The 18,986-nt window shown below is 43.4% G+C and overlaps 1 protein-coding gene across 2 annotated transcripts; it reads left to right on the top strand.

Moving 5' to 3' along the window:
* Positions 1-4,949: 4,949 nt before the first annotated feature.
* On the top strand, positions 4,950-18,777 carry LOC309347583 (uncharacterized protein). 2 transcript variants are annotated; one of them, XM_081872253.1, is made up of 5 exons: positions 12,480-12,608; positions 15,551-15,582; positions 16,647-16,679; positions 18,257-18,418; positions 18,523-18,777. In XM_081872253.1, exons 2-5 carry the CDS (start codon positions 15,567-15,569, stop codon positions 18,597-18,599), a joined length of 288 nt encoding a protein of 95 aa, XP_081728379.1. In that variant the 5' UTR covers positions 12,480-12,608; positions 15,551-15,566; the 3' UTR covers positions 18,600-18,777. The 2 variants fall into 2 exon arrangements, with proteins under 2 accessions (XP_081728380.1, XP_081728379.1); XM_081872254.1 differs by lacking the exons at positions 12,480-12,608; positions 15,551-15,582 and adding an exon at positions 4,950-4,979.
* Positions 18,778-18,986: the final 209 nt, after the last annotated feature.

Raw genomic sequence — 18,986 nt, 5'->3', positions numbered from 1 at the left:
TAATTACAGACCTGCAGTAGCTGAGAAGAAAGAAGAGCCAGGAACACTGTTACTGTGAATCCTCAGCTAGAGGGCCAAACCTTGGTACATTTGTGTAACAGCTCTCTAAGAGTGACTAGAATAGGATAGCAATGCTCACTTCAGACACTCCTCCAGCATAGATAAGTGCTGGTATTGACATCATCCATGCAGCCAAGAACCCATTCACAATTCTGCCTCCAGTGAAATTGTGGCACCCTTAAAAAAATGAGAACGCTAGAATTAACGACATGGTAAGAACCTTAAAAATAAGTTCAGAATTACTATCACACACACATCTGCAGTTTTGCACATGACACCAAACTGGGAGGGCTAGCTAATGCTGCAGATGATAGAATCGGGATTCAAGATTATCCTAACAGATTGGAGAACTGGGTGCCAACTAATAGAATGAATTTCAATAGGGACAAATGTCAGGTTCTACACTAGGCAGGAAGAACCAGCTGCACAAATATAAGATTGGGGGACACCTGGCTTGTCAGTAGTTCATGTGGAAAGGATCTAAGGGTCTTAGGAGACCACAGTCTTAGCATGTCAACAATGTGATGTAGCTGCGGAAAAAGCTAATGCTATTCTAGGCTGCACTAACAAAAGTATAGTGTCCAGTTCAAGGGAAATAATAAGATGGCTCTCTATTCTATTTTGGTCATACCACACTTGGAATATTGTGTCCAGTCCTGGGTGCCACTTCCTCGGAAGATGGTGGACTCTCCTTCCTTGGAAGGTTTTAAACAGAGGTTGGATGAACATCTGTCATGGATGCTTTGGTTGAGATTTTGCATTGCAGGGAGTTGGACTAGATGACCCTCAGGATCCCTTCCAACTCTACAGTCTATGATTCTGTTATCTTTTACTAGCCTGACTGTGCACATATACAGTACCTAGTATAGTATAGTAGTCATATGTAGCTAGGGATTTGGGAGAAATTCAATTCAGATTAAAAGCAAAACCTATGCTATTCACATTTTCCGAAACCATATGCAAAGTGAAACAGACCCATTCTTCAAAACCTGCACTTCTCTGAATTTTGGAATGCAGTTCTCCAGCCAAGTAACGTGCACAAAATGCATATATTAGTAAAACAAACAAAAAAACAAAAAACATGCATACATACAAATATGCATTGTGTTTGGGAAAATTGCTTTGAGGAACCTGTCTGTCATATTATTATTATTATTATTATTATTATTATTATTATTATTAGCATTAAATTTATTTATTCACGAGCAGGTCCCAGGGTCTGTTACCGTAATCTAAAATGCAATGCTAAAAGCAGTTTAAGCAAATCACAAGAGTAGGGCCGGTCCCAAAAACACACTTCTCAATTGTCAAAAGGCAGGGCAAAGAGGCGTATCATCAGCATACGATTAAAAACTGTATAACGAAGGTGCCAGACATACAGTGAGGGGGGAAAGTATTTGATCCCCTGCTAAATTTGCCCGTTTGCCCTCTGATGAAGAAATGACCAGTCCATAATTTTAATGGTAGGTTTATTGTAGTTGTGAGAGATAGAATAACAACAGGAAAACCCCCAGAAACCCAGAAAACAAACGTTAGAGATTGATATGCATTAGAATGAGTGAAATAAGTATTTGATCCCCTATCAACCAGCCAGATGTCAGGCTACCTGGTGTCTTCACTGTATGTAATGAGCTGAGATTAGAAGCACCTGCTGTAAGGGAGAGGTCTTACCTGTAATCCCAGGTCATTACAGTACCTGTACAAAAAACACCTGTCGACAGAAGCAAATCTAGTGAGAGGTAACTTAATTCAATTGCTCATATTGTTAGCAATTTGTTAACTTAATGCAACATATATAGGATAGATTGAAACAAGCCGACTCCTCATATAATTGGCAGCTGCTTGTTAAATTTCTGGATTAAAGTCATATGGAAATGTTAGGTAGGAGATTCTAAAGATTAACTCTTTGGCTGTGAGGACGTTCTTTACTTCACCTGAGTATAACCTGGTGGCTGTTGGTTGTTTCCCTGATACTATGAATTTTTAATCATATAAGTTTGCACATATTAAATTTACATTTCGTTATATTAAAAGCACAGTACAGTATTCAGGGGTGAAAATCCTCTCCTCCTACCAGTGGGAGGGGTTGTGAGCGGGAGACGATTCCCGCGTCATGCAGGGGGCGCTCCGCCCCCTGCTTCAACTCCAGGGCTGGTGTGCCACGCCCCTCCCCAGTTGGGCACCCAATAGGGAAACTCGTGGGGGCGTGGCTTGCCGTTTAAATGCGGCCACACCAGCCATCCCCACCATTGCACACACATTTTCTTCGAGTCAACACGGTCATCTTCGTTGAGGTAAGCAGAAGCCAGGGAAGTGCTTGCTCGGAGGTTTGGCCACTCTGATTGCTTGATTGTGTGTGCAGCGTGACTGTGTGTTTGCTAGTGTGTGTGCTTTGTGAGTGTGTGGTTGCCTGTGTGTTGGTTTGCTAGCATGGGTGTTTGGAGAGAGTGAGAGAGTGATTGACTGCTGCATCTTGTTAGCCAAGTGTTGTTAGTCGCCCTGAGCCCGGCTTCGGCCGGGGAGGGCGGGATATAAATAAAATTTATTATTTATTATTATTATCATCTTCTCCCGCAATTTGCCTTTTAAAAATTGGAAGCAGCAGGGCAGTAAAAACCACCTCCGAAAGCTCCATTTTTCCCTTCTAAGGCTGCAGCTCAGCTTTGGGAGCCCTGAACCCCTGCCTTGTTCCTGAGGGATCTTTGAGGTTTTCCCTTTAGCTTTAACCCAGCCCCCTTATTTTACCAGTTTATCTTCATTCTCGGTGTTGTAAACTGATTGCAGGCAGCCCCACATGCGTTCGAGCCTCCCCCCCCCTTTTCTTTTATCCATCTCTCTCATCGCAGGGAAGTGATCCCTACGTTCCTATTGCATCTTGCCCGTGTTAACTCTATTTGACTCTTGAATTGTTGCCAGCAAATTCCTGCCTGCTTTATTAGTTGTCTGACTTCATTTTTTGTTGCCACAGATATCCTTTCAGGGCGACAGGGGTTAGCTGTGAGATAAATAAATTGTTCTTATATATTAAAGGCCAGAGCCAAACTGACTGAGGATGGGGGTGGGTGGGGAATAAGAGTGCAAAGAATATACATGCATGGAAATGTGAATCAGGATTGCTCACTTACGAACAGGAAGGCTGGGCATGCAAGCTAATCCCTGAAGCCCTGCAGGCTGGGAGCCTCAGTGACGCCCCTCGGGATAGGGATTATTATGACCGGAATGTAATTGAAATTTGGAACACAAAAATAAAGAAAATCATCAAATCATCAATTCCAGCACCTGGGGCCACCTTATCTAAATTATATAATTTGGTATCTTAATGATTGATATTATTAATTGTATTATAAATAGATATTGTTATAATGAGGCTATTATTGGATTATAATTGAAAATTAATAAAAAAAAATATTATTAAAAAAATTGACACCCCTCTGGAGGCTTCACCCGCAGCAAAAAAACGTGGCTACCCACCCCACCTTCACCCCCAACTAACTTTTTATCCAGCTAACTTTTTCCACCAGTGCCCTTCTTACTGGCTCTTCTATGCCTTTTAGCAGCAGCCTGGCCTGCAGAAATGTCTCTGAATATTTTCCTGCCAGGCAGATGACAGAGTGAGGAACCCTCTTCCCAGCACTTTGTTTATCTGCATGACAAACTGACAAACTACAATTCCCAGGATTCCATGAGGGGACACCATTTTCTGAGTTCCCTGGGAAGAGGGATTGATTGCTAAACCACTTTATCAGATACGCAGAATTATCCTAAATTGGCCAAGTGATGTACACACAAATGCTTGGGAGGCAGAGGGTATGGAGAGGTCAAGAGGGAAACAAAATGAAAAAAAAAACCCAGGCAGTTGGTAATTGTGTAAAGGGAAATAATAATAATACCCCGCCCTTCTGGGTATAAATACCCAGCCACTCTGGGCTACTTCCAGCAAAATATAAAAACAATAATATGTCACACACACAGTAAAAACTTCCCGAAACAGAGACCAGCAGAGGATGATAATTGTCACTGTAACTATTTAGGGAGTGATTGTTAAACCACTTTGATACTTGTTGCTCTCAAACAGAAACAGGGATCTCCTAACAACTCTCAGCACCCTCAACAAACTATAGTTCCCAGTATTCTTTGAGGGAAACCATGATGACCATTTAAAGTGGTATAATACTGTCAACCAGCACATGGGCGTAGCCAGAATCTTTGTTGGCGGGGTCAGGACTTTTATTAGGGGGGCAGAACCGACGTCATTGGTCAGTTAGTTAAGTATTTACAGTATATTGTTTTACTTGATTGGGGGGGGGGAGCTGCTCCCCCCGCTACACCCATGAACCAGAGTCCTTTTTTAACTCATGGAAGCTTATGCCGAATATAATTTGCTAGTCTTTATGTTACCATGAGACTTGGTTGCTTTTGCTGTGAAACAGAATTAACACGGCAGTTTCCCACCTTGGGAATTGTTTTAAGCAAATCATTTTAACAGTGTAGTGGCATAATGTGCGAGTGGATTCTGGACAAAGTGGGAGTCTGAGTGGTTGTTAGTTAAGAACATAAGATCTTGCTGGATCAAGCCAATGGTCCATCTAGTCTAGAATCCTGCTTTCACAATGGCCATTCAGATGCATCTGGAAAACCCTCAATCGCAACTCCAGTGGTTTCCAGCAACTGGTATTCAGAAGCACTGCGGCCTCTGAACTGGAGGCAGAGCACAGCCATCGTGGCTTGTAATCACTGATAGCCATGTCCTCCATGAATTTGTCCAGTCCTCTTTTAAAACCACCCAAAATTGGTGGTCGTCACTGCCTCCTGTGGGATTGAGTTCCATAATTTAACACACAATTGTACACTGCATTATCCTAACAAGAGTTTCTGGCACCTCTATACAGGTCTTTAGGAAGCCAGCATGGCTGATCCAGGTAAGAGAGCCTGTTTACTTTATTGGGGATTGGGTAACTGTAACCGTATAGTCCAAAGCAGTTGTCTCAAACTCTCAGTCAGTGACACAAACTCTCCTCACCTCCACCCCCACTCAGTGCAGATTAAAACTGGAAGCATGCTTCACCGTTAGGATGAAGCATGAAGAGCAATGGGAGCTCACCCCATCGCCGGGATTTGAACTGCCGGCAAGCCCAAGAGGCTCAGTGGTTTAGAACACAGCGCAACACTCATCCCAGTACACAGACCACTGTTTCTGTGCATGTATTCGTGTGCCTTCATCCGCATAGGAGTACTTTTAATTTTATGTTTCCAAAATCTGTCTTAATATTCATGTACACTAGTAGGCAGTACTTGGTTAAATGTGTGTGTTGCCCCACGCTTCAATTAGAACTTCCCCGTTCCTGAAACTGGAGGTCTCTTGTGGGTATGAATGCAAGTATTTCAAAATCTTGTACAACATAGTGACCAAGACTAGATGAAAGAATTGAACAAATCTGAAATACTTTTCTTCTAGTTCTGCATGGGCGGTTACATGCTCTTGTAACATCTTAGATTAATGTAACAGGCCACATCTTGGGCAGCTTTTGAAGACAGCACGGAAACTGAAGCTGGTTAAGAAATGCAACTGTGCCATTATGTTGGAAAATGCCAGTTTGAAATATATCTTGCCCAGTATTAAAAGATTTGCACTGGATAGCAGTTCATTTTTGGGCACAGTGCCAATTGATAGCTTCCCCTTCCCTCTGCCACAGGTAGGGATGGGGGAAGAAACTCATTTTCTTTCAAATTGAAAGGTGAACCTCCCTAATTTGCACTTTCAGAAGCAGTACAAGAACCAAAACAACAACCCTTTGAGATGTGCACTTCTCTGAATTTTGCAGTGCAGTTCTTCAGCCAAGAAATGTGTACAAAAAGGCACACACTGTCCTTAAAAATGTGTAGATAGTAAAAATAACATTTTTAAAAATGTATTGTTTTAGAGAAATTGCTTTGCAAAAAAAAATGTGTGCACTAGGGAATATTGCATACAAACGTATATATTAGGAGAAATCAGAATTGAAATGTTGATAAATTTTCATGAGAATTTGTTTGCATTTGCTTTTAAATCAAGGTGATATGGAAATGTGAACTGAACCTGAGATTAAAAAACATGAGGAACAGAAAGGAACTGAAACTGACCAATATGCCCATCACAGTTGTAGCTCACCTGATGCTTTTTTGCATTTTACAGTCATACCTGTGGTTGCAAACGTGATCCATGCGGGAGGCACGTTCGCAACCCGCAGTGTTCATAGCCTGAAGCGCCGTGTCTGCGCACGATGCAATCCGGCGCTTCTGCGCACGCATGTGACATCATTTTGTGCTTCTGTGCATGAGCGAGCGCTGAAACCTGGAAGTAACCCGTTCCGGTACTTCCGGGTTCTGCGCGGTCTGCAACCCAAAAATGCGCAACCAGCAGCATTCGTAACCCGAGGTATGACTGTATATGTACTTGAGATCCATTATATCTTATTAAAACAAGTCTCTCTTTCAGTGACTGCAGTTTTGGGAGCTACAGCCGGCTTGGGCAAGTTTTTAGCAATATGGATTTCCAGTTGGGCAAGTTTGGGTGATTATTTTGCTTGCAGCAGCATGAATGAAGCTTGCAAGTCATTGGAAATGGTGGAGTTCACAATGAAAGTCTGGCTTGATGAGAGCTGTGAAATGACTTTGACAGAACACCTGGCATATCAAAACAGAATAACTAAAGGGATAGCCAATATCATTAAATTTAACAAAATTTGGATGCCCTTTCTGCATTAAGCAAATACAGTGGTACCTCGGGTTAAGTACTTAATTCGTTCCGGAAGTCCGTTCTTAACCTGAAACTGTTGTTAACCTGAAGCACCACTTTAGCTAATGGGGCCTCCCGCTGCTGCTGCGCCGCCGGAGCACGATTTCTGTTCTTAACCTGAAGCAAAGTTCTTAACCCGAGGTACTATTTCTGGATTAGCGGTGTCTGTAACCTGAAGCGTATGTAACCCGAGGTACCACTGTATCTATATATTGTAGTCAGTTCCCCCACCTTTTTTTCAAGAAAAAAAGCACTGGTAGCAGGGATAGCCAAAGCAGGAAGGATGGCAGGGGTGGGTGGGTGGAGGAGAGAAGCAAACTGCCTTGACTGTCAGAAATGCAGCTGAAGTTATGGCAAGTTGTTGTGGGCAGGTCTAGCAACGGAGGTACCTAGTGCTGGTGAAAAGGTTTGTTCCCCCCTCACTCCACTGGTCTCAGAAACAGTGACTGGTCTAGGGCTACTCTGATTTTTTAAAGCTAAAAAGGGACTTGAACCAAATTCTCCCCAAGCCCAAGTTTGTAGGCACCTGGTTGCCCGCCCCCCTCCCAAAATCAATGAGGTCTGGACGCAAAAATATGCATTTGCTTGATTGGGCATATTTTTAGAATCTACCTTATTCATATGGCATTAAGTTGTTTTCTATTGCCTTAAAATATTGTGCTTTAATTGTTGTAAGCTGCTTTGGGACCTTGGGGTAAAAGATGGGTTGATGATGACGACAACGATAGGTGGAGAGGTTTACACGCCAAGTCGTCTGAATTAGGCGCTCCTAGTTTAATTATTTTAGATCGGGCATCCTCAAACTCAGCCCTCCATGGTTTTTGCCTACAGTTCCCATGATCCCTAGCTAGCAGGACCAGTGGTCAGGGATGATAGGAATTATAGTCTCAAAACATCTGGAGGGCCAAGTTTGAGGAAGCCTGTTTTAGATGATAAGCAACCAGGAGCTGCTTCACCTTTCGTCCTAGCAGGGCTCCATGAATTCGCCCCATGGAGCAAGCAATTTGCATTCTCACTCTCTCCTTGTACCAATTGCAAGAGCCATAAAATGATGTCAGAGGTTTTTCCCCAATCCCTACTCTCTTGCCATCCAGCAACTTTCCCTGATAGTGCGTGGAGGCTCAATGATCCACAGATGGCTTTCACTCCCCAATTAGCAAGATAAGCAAGTTCTCTCAGGGGGGTGCAACAGACCACACACACCCCAATTGGAAACCACTGCCCTAAATATCCAAGCCCAAGAGCCTTAGCTTTTGAAATTAGAGTCTGTCAGTCAGGGCCCCACCATCACAGGCCAGGTGGGGAAAGGCCTGCAAGGTCTCCTACGACCCACAGCCAAGATGGTTAAGCACTGTGGTCTAGGCAATTTAGATTTAAGGCTTCTATCATGTAACATATTCCTAATTCTGTGTTCTTGCAGCAGTGGCCACGATTGGTGTCCCAGCAGCACTGGGAGCAGCAGGCTTCACTGGAGCTGGAATTGCAGCTGGCTCGAGACTTTTAAGCAGGACAAGAAACTAGGATTTCAGAAAGAGAGGTCAAAATTGGAAACAGAACTGTTAGAGACCAATACTAAGAATTTGTCTAAAATGTATAACTTGTTGCTGAAATGGAATACACAGGATGAAACAGTTAAATCAGCTATGATTAAATGGGCACAAGACTTAGGTCATGATATTATGTTTGCTGACTGGGAACAGTTATGGACCACAGGCCTTAAATTTACGGCATGTAGTGCCTTGAAAGAAAACATAATGAAAATGATCTATAGATGGTACATGACTCCAGTCAAGCTTGCAAAGATATATCATTTGCCCAGTAACAAATGCTGGAAATGTAATGAATGTGAAGGAACTTTCTATCATCTTTGGTGGACCTGCCCAAGGGTTAAAGCCTACTGGGAAATGATCTATAATGAAATTAAGAAAGTCCTTAAGTGGACATTTGTAAAAAAACCGGAGGCTTTTCTCTTGGGCATGGTCGGCCAATTGGTACCAAAAAAAGATAAGATCTTTTTTATGTATGCAACTACAGCAGCAAGAATACTTCTAGCAAAGTATTGGAAGATGCAAGAATTACCTACTCTGGAAGAATGGCAGACGAAGGTGACTGAATTTATGGGACTGGCAGAGATGACCGGCAGAATCCGTGATCAGAGGAAGGAGACAGTGGAAGAGGACTGGAAAAAATTTAAATTATATCTTAAGAACTGTTGCAAAATTTTGGACTGATAAAATGTCAAGGGTTAAGAAATAGAGAATTATAGTTGGAAATATTTAAGTTAAGAAAATTATGAAGGAAATCAAATTTTGAAAAGGAATGAAGGATTGCTAAAAATTTTGGATACAGGTGTGCAGTGAAGGGGAGGCATGGGGAAGTCATGTATTGTTTGTTTGTTTGTTTAATTTTGTGCTTTTTGTTTTATGAAAATCAATAAAAATTATTTAAAAAAAAATTTAAAAAAATGGAATTGCAGCTGGCTCTCTGGCTGCAAAAATGATGTCGGCAGCAGCCATCGCCAATGGTGGAGGAGTAGCAGCTGGGAGCGCAGTTGCCGCACTTCAGTCAGTCGGTATGTCTGCTGCTCTTAGGACAAGAATCACATGATTGGCAGAGCCAGTCTCCGCACCTTGAGATCTTCATTACAATAATTGTGTGCCTCAATCCTCTTCTAGGTGCTGCTGGGCTGTCCGCTGCTACCACAGCTGCAGTGACAGCTGGTGGAGCACTGCTGGCTGCCATCTTCCCTTAAAAAGAAGACACACATACGCAGAGGCCATATCTACTTGGAAAAACAGTACTTGGAAGATTATGCTTTGCTGTCAACAACATAACTCACTTAATTTACCTTAAGCAAAATGTGATTTTAATCAATGCTACGTTATTCCTACTGGCTGAGATATGCAACAACAAATAAAGCTTTGATAATTAAACAACAACAAGAGTGTTAGCAAGAAAGCTGATTGGTGGTATCGCACAACGCACATGTAAAATACTTGCTGTCCCATAAGGAAAAGATCGATGTTTTCCTTAGCAGGCTTTTGACTTCAGTGTTTTGTGCTGCACTGGGGAAAACTCAATTTCCCCTCTTTCCACAGTTATGAGCTTCATAGTTGAGAATCCCATTCTGATTGGAGTCCAGACATGTACTGAGGCCCCTAGTAGTAGAGCTCGGATTCACCTAGTGCACGGGTGTCAAACACAAGGCCCGCGGGCCGAATCCAGCCCGCCAGACCTCGTCATGTGGCCCGTGTAGCCACCGGCGGCCGCCAGCCTTCACCTTTTATTCTCCCCCCTTTTTTTTTGACACAAGAAAGCCGCCTCTTCAGCGCATGCGCGGCAGCCTACAAGCCAGAGAATGTGTGCCCTCTAGCGGCGCCGGCCGTTCTACACAGGAAACCTCCACTTTACATGCATCCAGGAAACCTCCACTTGTTTTTATATTGAGCGCATATTGAGTCCTATAGATACAACCGGCCCTTTGAGGGTGACCAAACTGCTGATGCGGCCCCCGATGAATTTGCGTTTGACACCCCTGACCTAGTGCAATTAACTGGCAGTTGATTCAGAACCAATAGAGGAAAACACTCCTTTGAAAAGTTGTGATAGTCAATAGCTTTGAGGGGACATTAAAAAATAATAATTGAGGATTAGACCAATTGATGGATGGCAGATATGGGACAGTTGCATATTCCTACATTGCAGGGGTTGGACTAGATGATCCTCAGGGTCCCTTCCAACTCTCTGCTTCTATGACCCCAAGGGCTGTTGATGACTAGTAATCAAAATAGTTATTTGAAACATTGGGCAGAATATAGTGGGAACAAACATGGGACAGGCCTGCCTGTTAAACTTCACAAAACTTATATTGCCAGCATTCAAGGGTGGCCCTTCAGCATGCACCACAAACTACAGTGGTACCTCAGGTTAAGAACTTAATTCATTCTGGAGGTCCGTTCTTAACCTGAAACTGTTCTTAACCTGAAGCACCACTTTAGCTACCGTATTTTTCGTCCCATAGGACGCTCCGTCCCATAGGACGCACCTAGTTTTTTTGGGGAGGAATAAAGGGGGAAAAAATTTCCTTTATTTCCCCCCCAAAATCAGGTCGGGGAACAGTGGGATGGCGCTGCACCTCCCCGCTGTCCCCCGAGCTTGTGGGGCTGGCCGATGTCTGTCCAGCGCGCGGGGCGCTCTGCTTCAGGGCGCCATGCGCGCTGGGCGGCAGGCTGCTATCCGCAGCGTGGGGAGCCCTGCGGGGAACTCCTGCAGGGCTCCCCACGCTGCGGATGTCTGTCCGGCACGCGGGGCGCTCTGCTTCAGGGCGCCCCACCCGCCGGCGCCAGGCTGCTATCCGCAGCGTGGGGAGCCCTGCGGGGAACTCCTGCAGGGCTCCCCACGCTGCGGATGTCTGTACGTATAGGATTTGGAACTTGATTTCCCCATACTTTCTTCCTGCTGTCTGATTAAATCTTTCCTTCTCAATCCTGGTGTGATTAATGGCTCAGGTCACCCCACCATTGGACCTTTTGTCCGCAACACAGTTGTAAATAAAATGAAAACATTAAAAACATCCAAAAACTTAAGAAATGCTCTGAAAGCTAGTAATGTCTAGTTTACTGGGAGTAGTATCTTTCAGCCATCAATCAGGTCAGCAAACTTTTTCAGCAGGGGGCCGGTCTACTGTTCGTCAGACCTTGTGGGGAGCCGGACTATATTGGGGGGTGAACAAATTCCTATGCCCCACAAATAACCCAGAGATGCATTTTAAATAAAAGGACACATTCTACTCATGTAAAAACATGCTTGTTCCCAGACCGTCCGCAGTCGGATTGAGAAGGCGATTGGGCTGGAGTTTGCCTACCCATGAATCAAATGTATGGGTATGCAGGAATATTTTAAAATTCCTCCTGAAAGTTAATGATGAAAAATATCACTCACCAAAATGTCACCACTTTGGGCTGACAAAGTCTCACCCAACCCCAAAAATGTGCTAGTGAACTTTCACAACACCCGTGCTTACTGCAGGTGCAGAATGATTTATTTTTACTTGGTGTTGCCTGGGCTTCAGTTTTCTTCCAGAATCACAGTAATAATTGCTTCCATTACCTTCTAGCATAATTACAAAGAGCCATCCCACCCCTTCACTGCCACATTTTTCCTCTTTCACACTCCCAGGATTTGTCTGAAGAATTTTGAATCCTTTCTGATACAAGTACTGAAATCTCATCATGACTCAGCTTCATCATTTCATTCCTCCCCTACATAGTTCCATTCATCTCCTGAAATTTTCCAGCTACAATTAGTTACTGGATTGTCTTTTTAAAAAAAATGGTGGGGAGAAGTGTTTTAATAGGGTTCATTACCAGTATATGCTCAAAACACTTCATAGACTCAGTCCTTGTTTCATGGTTTTCACGTTCTCATCGTTCCTGATGAAAATGCTTAATTTGTGAATATTCCTATAGAGACGTAGCTCAGTCTATCTCTTCTTGCTCCTAGGCAAGCTACAAAAGGGAAAACTGAATCATTAGATTACAAGCCACGTGGTATCAATGCCAATTCCTCTTCAGAAGAGGGGGAAATAGAAACCTAAAGGTTTTGTGGGCTGGTCTCTGAGAATCACTTAAACACTGGGGGGGGGGGGGGTTTGCAACATGGAACGAGAGTCTAGGTACTGTTTCCATTGGCGGAGGATGCTGTCAATCACTAGCCTCTCCCCAATATAGAAAACGCGGTGGAAGTAGCTGCAGATCTCCGAGGAGAGGCGTGGGTAAGTAACAGCTCCTAGCAGCGTTAACCAAAACAATCAAGGGAAATTGAGCATAGAGATATTTCTGTTTTGGAGAGCTGACTTCTCTTCATATGCAAGACCAAGTATCACACCCACCCCAATGTCTATTTTCCAAGAATTTAGTAGATGTTAAGTTTGTTTGTTCGATATGTACAGATATGCAGTGTTTTCGGCAGGATATCATAAAAGGAATTAAAGAATAACACTGCCCCCGTTTTTGCTGTTAGACAACTTTAAGGATGTTTTCAGAATAAAAGATCTAGCTGTAAAAGTATTGTTAATAGGATGCTTGCAATGTAAATACTGAATGCCATTTTTTAACAAAAACATTTGCATTTCAGAAAGGAAAAACAGGTAAGAGGTAACTTGTTTATATTGTTAGCGATGTATTAGCTCTATGCAACACTTATAGGATGGATTGAAGCAAGCAGCCTCTTTGGATAACCGACAGCCGCTTGTTAAATTCTTGGAACCAATTAAAGCTATATGGAAACATTAGGTGACGCCTTGCAGGGGACTGCAGGGCCAGCATAGGGGTCCTGGGGCCTTCGCTTTCTGTTGCCAAGACGCCAGCTGAGGAGAAGCCGCTGCTGTGCAGATTGAGCGGCAAGCACATTGGGGGCAGCAGGAGCGGGGAGAAGCCAGAGAAAAAATCCTCATCGGCTGGCTGGGAGCTGCTGCCTGTGCAGAACGAGCCAGAGGCAAACAAAGAGAGGTGGGTGGTGTGGGGAGCAGGGCTTTGGTCCTGGCTGCGCCATCCCTGATTTAGACTTGAATCCCGTCATTCTGACACAATCCAAACTGAAATGGAGGCTCCTCTCTTCCGTCTCGAAACTCCCCATTGTTTTGGCATGTTTTGCATCGGGGAATTCGTTTCCAGCAGCTTCTGAGCTCTGGGTGCAATACTGCGCCTCAGATTTCAGATTAAACTGCCACTGCTGGACGGAAAGGAGGACCTTTTTCTGCCTCCCCACTTCCAGCCACTCTCTGGAGACGGGCGAAGGGACCCTCATAAGAATATTAGCAGGGTGGGCAAAGGAAGCATGGCTTTGTGCTTTTTGCAGTCTTTAGATGAGGACTAGACCATGTGAAAAATGAAAATAAGATTTTAGCTGCGGTTCATTCATTTTCAGCTTTGTATTGTTATAAAAACACACGCCTAGACATTCTGTTGTGGGGCCCATAACAAAGGTTTAAGATTCCATTTATGTAGCTCCTAGCTTTCATATCTCAGTTTCTAACACTGTTTGCAGTGTTATGTCTCCTGATGAAAAGGCAAGGAAGGTGACTTCTCATGCTTTCATATTTAGGTTATCTGTGTCTGGGTGAAAAACAAAAAGCAGGGTCCAGCTTTTCCCAGCATGAGGATGCCTTGATGGGGAGAGCTGGCCTTCTGGCATTTCTGTCTGCCACACAGCTGTTACAGACAATCCCAGACACCACAAATAAAAGCAATAATCTTATCCTCTTCCTGAGCTTGTGGGTGTCCAGTGCTGCTGTCAAGCACTTTTATTTCCCCTTGATTCATACTCATTTATTTGCATCTAAAAATCAAATCTTGGCTTTATGCTGTTTCTCAGCATTTATTCTTTGGGGCAGCTGCAGTTTTGCAGCTGCTGGTATATTTGCCTCTGAAAATGGAGGTGCTGCACGCATAAACACATCCCTCATACACCCCCCCAGAAGAAAGAAAGATGAATCCTTTCTAGCTCTGCTTTGTCATGGGGCTACATGTTCTACAAAGGGAATGCTGAGATTTTAGGTACTACTTATTTTCTATTATTATTATTATTATTATTATTATTATTATTATTCATTTAACAATGCTTATATAGCACTTTAAAAAAACCCCTCTAAACTGTATACATAAAATTGTATGAAATAGTCATATAGCAATAATGACTTTTGCTTTCAAACAGATGGAGATAAAATAGAGATAAAAGCAACAGATTTTAAAAACCAATGTACATAATAAAATTACATGTCTGAGAAGGCTTTAAAAGAGTACACCTGTCTTTCACAGGGTAAATGCCTATTTTCAAATTTTGGATTATCCCATATTGTGCATAGGAATTGCTACCATTCTTGCCCGTCCTTCTATACCTTTTAGCAGCAACCTGGCATGCAGGAATTCTTCTTTTAATATTTTCCTGCCAGACAGATGACAGAGTTGGGAACAAACTACAATTCCCAGGATTCCTGAGGGAACAACACCATTTTCTGATTGGTCTCAGGCACCAAAATGTTTTGAGCTGGCCTTGGTGCTGAGAGTTCTTAATTAACTCTCTTTAAAAACTACAATACCCTGACTTAACTGGGAAGAGGGATTGGTAGTTAAACCACCAGAGTCCACTTTGTCAGATGTATAGAATTACAGTGGTACCTTGGTCAAAGAACAGCTTAGTTTATGAACAACTTAGATTAAGAACGCTGCAAATCCGGAAGTAGGTGTTTTGGTTTGTGAACTTTGCCTTGGAATAAGAACATGTTCAGCTTCCTGTTGAGTGTGTTCCATTTGTAAAATGAGTCCCCTGCTGCTATGGGAAAGCACACCTTGGTTTAAGAACGCTTTGGTTTAAGAACGGACTTCCAGAGCAGATTAAGTTCGTAAACCAAGGTACCACTGTATCCTAAATAGACAGTGTCCAGTTATCACAGTGGCCATCCAAATGCATCTGGAAAACCCTCAAGCACAAGAGCCCTCTCCCCTCCTGTGGTTTCAGACAACTGCTATTCAGAAGCATTGCTGCCATCATGGCTAGTAGACATTGATAGCCTTATCCTCCATTAATTTGTGCCATCCTCTTTTAAATTCACCCAAATTGGTGGCCATCACTGCCTCCTGTGGGATCGAGTTCCATAGTTTAACACACAGTTGTACACTGCATTAGCCTAACTGAGTTTCTGGCATCTTTCTTCAGGTCTCTTAAAGCCAACATGGTGGGCGTTCCAGGTAAGAGAGCCAATTTACTTTCTTGGGGATTGGGTAACTTGTCACCTTCCAGTCTTCTCAAACTCTTCTCAGTCGGGGACATGGGGTTCTCCTCACCTCTGCCCCCACTCAGCCTAGGTTAAAATTAGAAGCACACATCACTATTGGACTGCGTCCAGACTATGGCACAAACATGTACATACACAGGCTACTGTTTCTGAGTGTGTATTTGTGTGCCTTCATCCGCATATAAGTGCTTTTGATTTTATGCTTCCCAAATCTATCTTGATGTTTCCCATCCACACCAGTAGGCCGTACTTGGTTAAATGTGTGTGTTGTCTCACACCTCAACTAGAATTTCCCTGTTCCTGAAACTGGAGGTCTCTTGTGGGCATGAATAGACATTTACCTGGGTCCAGCACCTTGTCGTAATACAAGTTGTCTTGACTTTGTTAAATTTAGGGATAAATCATTATGCAGCTGAATCATTAGCATTGCTAAGCAATTCTTTTTTAAAAAAAGAGACCACACAGAGAAGAAAACGATAAAAAGTCATCAGAAAACTGAAATAATGTTTCCAGGCAAGCTACCTCGAAATGCTAATGATGTATTTTAAAATCTTGTAAAACTTTGAGAAATCAGCATTAAAATGGTGAGGAAATTTTCATGAGAATTTGTGTGTGTTTGTTTTTTAATCAGGCTGATATGGAAATGTGAACTGAACCCAAGACTGGAAAACATGAGGAACAGAAAGTAACTGAAACTGACAAATATGCCCATCACAGTTGTAGCTCGCCTGATGCTTTTTTGCATTTTTCAGTCATACCTCCGGTTACGAACGTGATCCGTGTGGGAGGCATGTTCGCAACCCACAGTGTTAATAGCCTGAAGTGCCGCATCTGCACACGTGCATGTGCTTCTGCGCATGCATGAGTGCCAAAACCCAGAAGTAACCTGTTCCGGTACTTGCGGGTTCTGTGCGGTCTGCAACCCGAAAACGCGCAACCCGAGGTTCATAACCCGAGGTATGACTGTATATGTACTTGAGATCCATTATATCTTATTAAAACAAGTCTCTCTTTCAGTAATTGCAGCTTTGGGTGGTGCAGCCGGCTTGGGTAAGTCTTCAATAATATGGATTTCCAGTTGGGCAAATTTTGGTGATTATTTTGCTTGCATCAGCATGAATGAAGCTTGCAAGTGATTGGAAATGGTGGAGTTCACAATGAAAGTCTGGCTTGATGAGATCTGTGAAATGACTTTGACAGAACACCTGGCATATCAAAACAGAATAACTAAAGGGATAGCCAACAGCATTAAATTTAAGAAAATTTGGATGCCCTTTCTGCATTAAGCAAATATCTACATATCGTAGTAGTCCCACGCTGTGCACCCTATGAAGCCTTATGTTTAGAGGGAGGTCAACACAAGGTAGAGGCTGTCGCCTGGGCAAGATTTCTTCTATCCTGGTTAAACATCTGCCTTACATCAGATAAAGATCCTCTCCTCAGCGATGTTTTGTTAGATCCCTTTCTTTCCCCAGGGCTACAACAGTTTAACAAGAAGGTACTGCAACTCAGGCTGTCAGTGGAACTTTTGTGATCGGTGTCCCTACTGTTACGGTAAAATCTGGGTGCGAGGCTGCTCTGCCACCCAGCTCGTCGGACTAAGTCCGCGGGTCCCTGTGGAGGAAAATGAGCTCAGCCGGAGACAGGAGCAAGCTGCAGAAGATCCAAGTTTATTGCGCAACAGGTTCAAGGCGAGATTGAACAGCGAGAAAGGGGTGACAAACTTTTGAAACTTCCCTCCATGTCCCAGAATACAGTGCAAAATACATCCCAGTTACATCATGAATACATTAAGAAGAGGTTGGGTTACACAGATTACATCATGAATACATTAAGAAGAGGTTGGGTTACACAGATTACATCATGAATACATTAAGAAGAGGTTGGGTTACACAGGATTAACATATGGAGGAGGGAGGGGGGATATGCAGAGCTGGAGATAAGCGCAGATAAGCACATCCTGAGTACTGGTGATGAGAAGACAATGGTCCATGTACGCATAGTCTGCCACCTGGCATTGCCCGGAGGAAAGGCTTGGCAGAGTGATTTGACAGGATTAGGGTCTTGACACCTTGCTTGAGGATTATGGAGGACAGGGGAGGTATCATGGAGTCCTAGAGAAATTGAGCAAATTGGCACATTGAGTTTCTATGAATTTTATAGTTTTTAGTCCCTTTTGACATTGACAATTGGAAATAAATGGATATATTGTAGCGAAGAAGAAGGTGAAGAAGGCATGCCCCCCCTTCCGTATCACTACCATCTGCCAAGGCTATATTAAAAACTAGGTTGGAGTTGGAGGTCATACATTTTCTTTTACTGGGGAATGATCAGGAGCTCACCAAGTTAGTGGCTAAATATATCTATTTGGTTTTTTGTCATTGAAATACACTGCAGATGTCTGATCTCCCTGGAGACCTAGAGATGTGATGATAGTCTGCTCTGCCTCCTTTTTTTAGCAAATGTTTTGTGCCACTGGGGAAGTGTTAATTCTGTATTGATTTGTTTTGGATGTTTGTATGTGATGCCAATAAAAGGTTTGATGATGATGATGATGATGATGGTATATCGTAGTCAGTTCCCCTACTTCTATCATGTAACATATTCCTCATTCTGTGTTCTTGCAGCAGTGGCCACGATTGCTGTCCCAGTAGCACTGGGAGCAGCAGGCTTCACTGGAGCTGGAATTGCAGCTGGCTCTCTGGCTGCAAAAATGATGTCGGCAGCGGCCATCGCCAATGGTGGAGGAGTAGCAGCTGGGAGCGCTGTTGCTGCGCTTCAGTCAGTCGGTATGTCTGCTGCTCTCAGGACAAAGAACCACATGATTGGCAGAGCCAGTCTCCGCACCTTGAGATCTTCATTACAATAATTCTGTGCCTCAATCCTCTTCTAGGTGCTGCTGGGCTGTCCACTGCTACCACAGCTGCAGTGACAGCTGGTGGAGCACTACTGGCTGCCATCTTCCCTTAAGAAGACACACATACGCAGAGGCCATGTCTACTTGGAAAAACAGTACTTGGAAGATTATGCTTTGCCGTCAACGACATAACTTCCCTTAAGCAAAATGTGATTTTAATCAATGCTACGTTATTCCTACTGGCTGAGATATGCAACAACAAATAAAGCTTTGAGAATTATAAAACAACAAGAGTGTTGGCAAGAAAGCTGATTGGTGGTATCGTACAACGCACATGTAAAATACTTGCTGTCCCATGAGGAAAAGATCCATGTTTTCCTTAGCAGGCTTTTGACTTCAGTGTTTTGTGCTGCACTGGGGGAAACTCCATTTCCCCTCTTTCCACAGTTATGAGCTTCTTAGTTGAGAATCCCATTCTGACTGGAGTCCAGACATGTACT

Source organism: Podarcis erhardii (assembly GCF_964252035.2).
Source record: "Podarcis erhardii genome assembly, chromosome: 7".
Classification (NCBI taxonomy): domain Eukaryota; kingdom Metazoa; phylum Chordata; class Lepidosauria; order Squamata; family Lacertidae; genus Podarcis; species Podarcis erhardii.
This window is presented reverse-complemented; position numbering and strand designations above follow the sequence as displayed.

What these genes read in the sequence shown, in the direction of transcription:
- LOC309347583 (XM_081872253.1), top strand. An exon ending in GGGTGGTGCAGCCGGCTTGG is followed by an intron (nt 16,680 to 18,256) that starts GTAAGTCTTCAA and finishes GTGTTCTTGCAG; the next exon opens with CAGTGGCCACGATTGCTGTC. An exon ending in TGCTGCGCTTCAGTCAGTCG is followed by an intron (nt 18,419 to 18,522) that starts GTATGTCTGCTG and finishes ATCCTCTTCTAG; the next exon opens with GTGCTGCTGGGCTGTCCACT.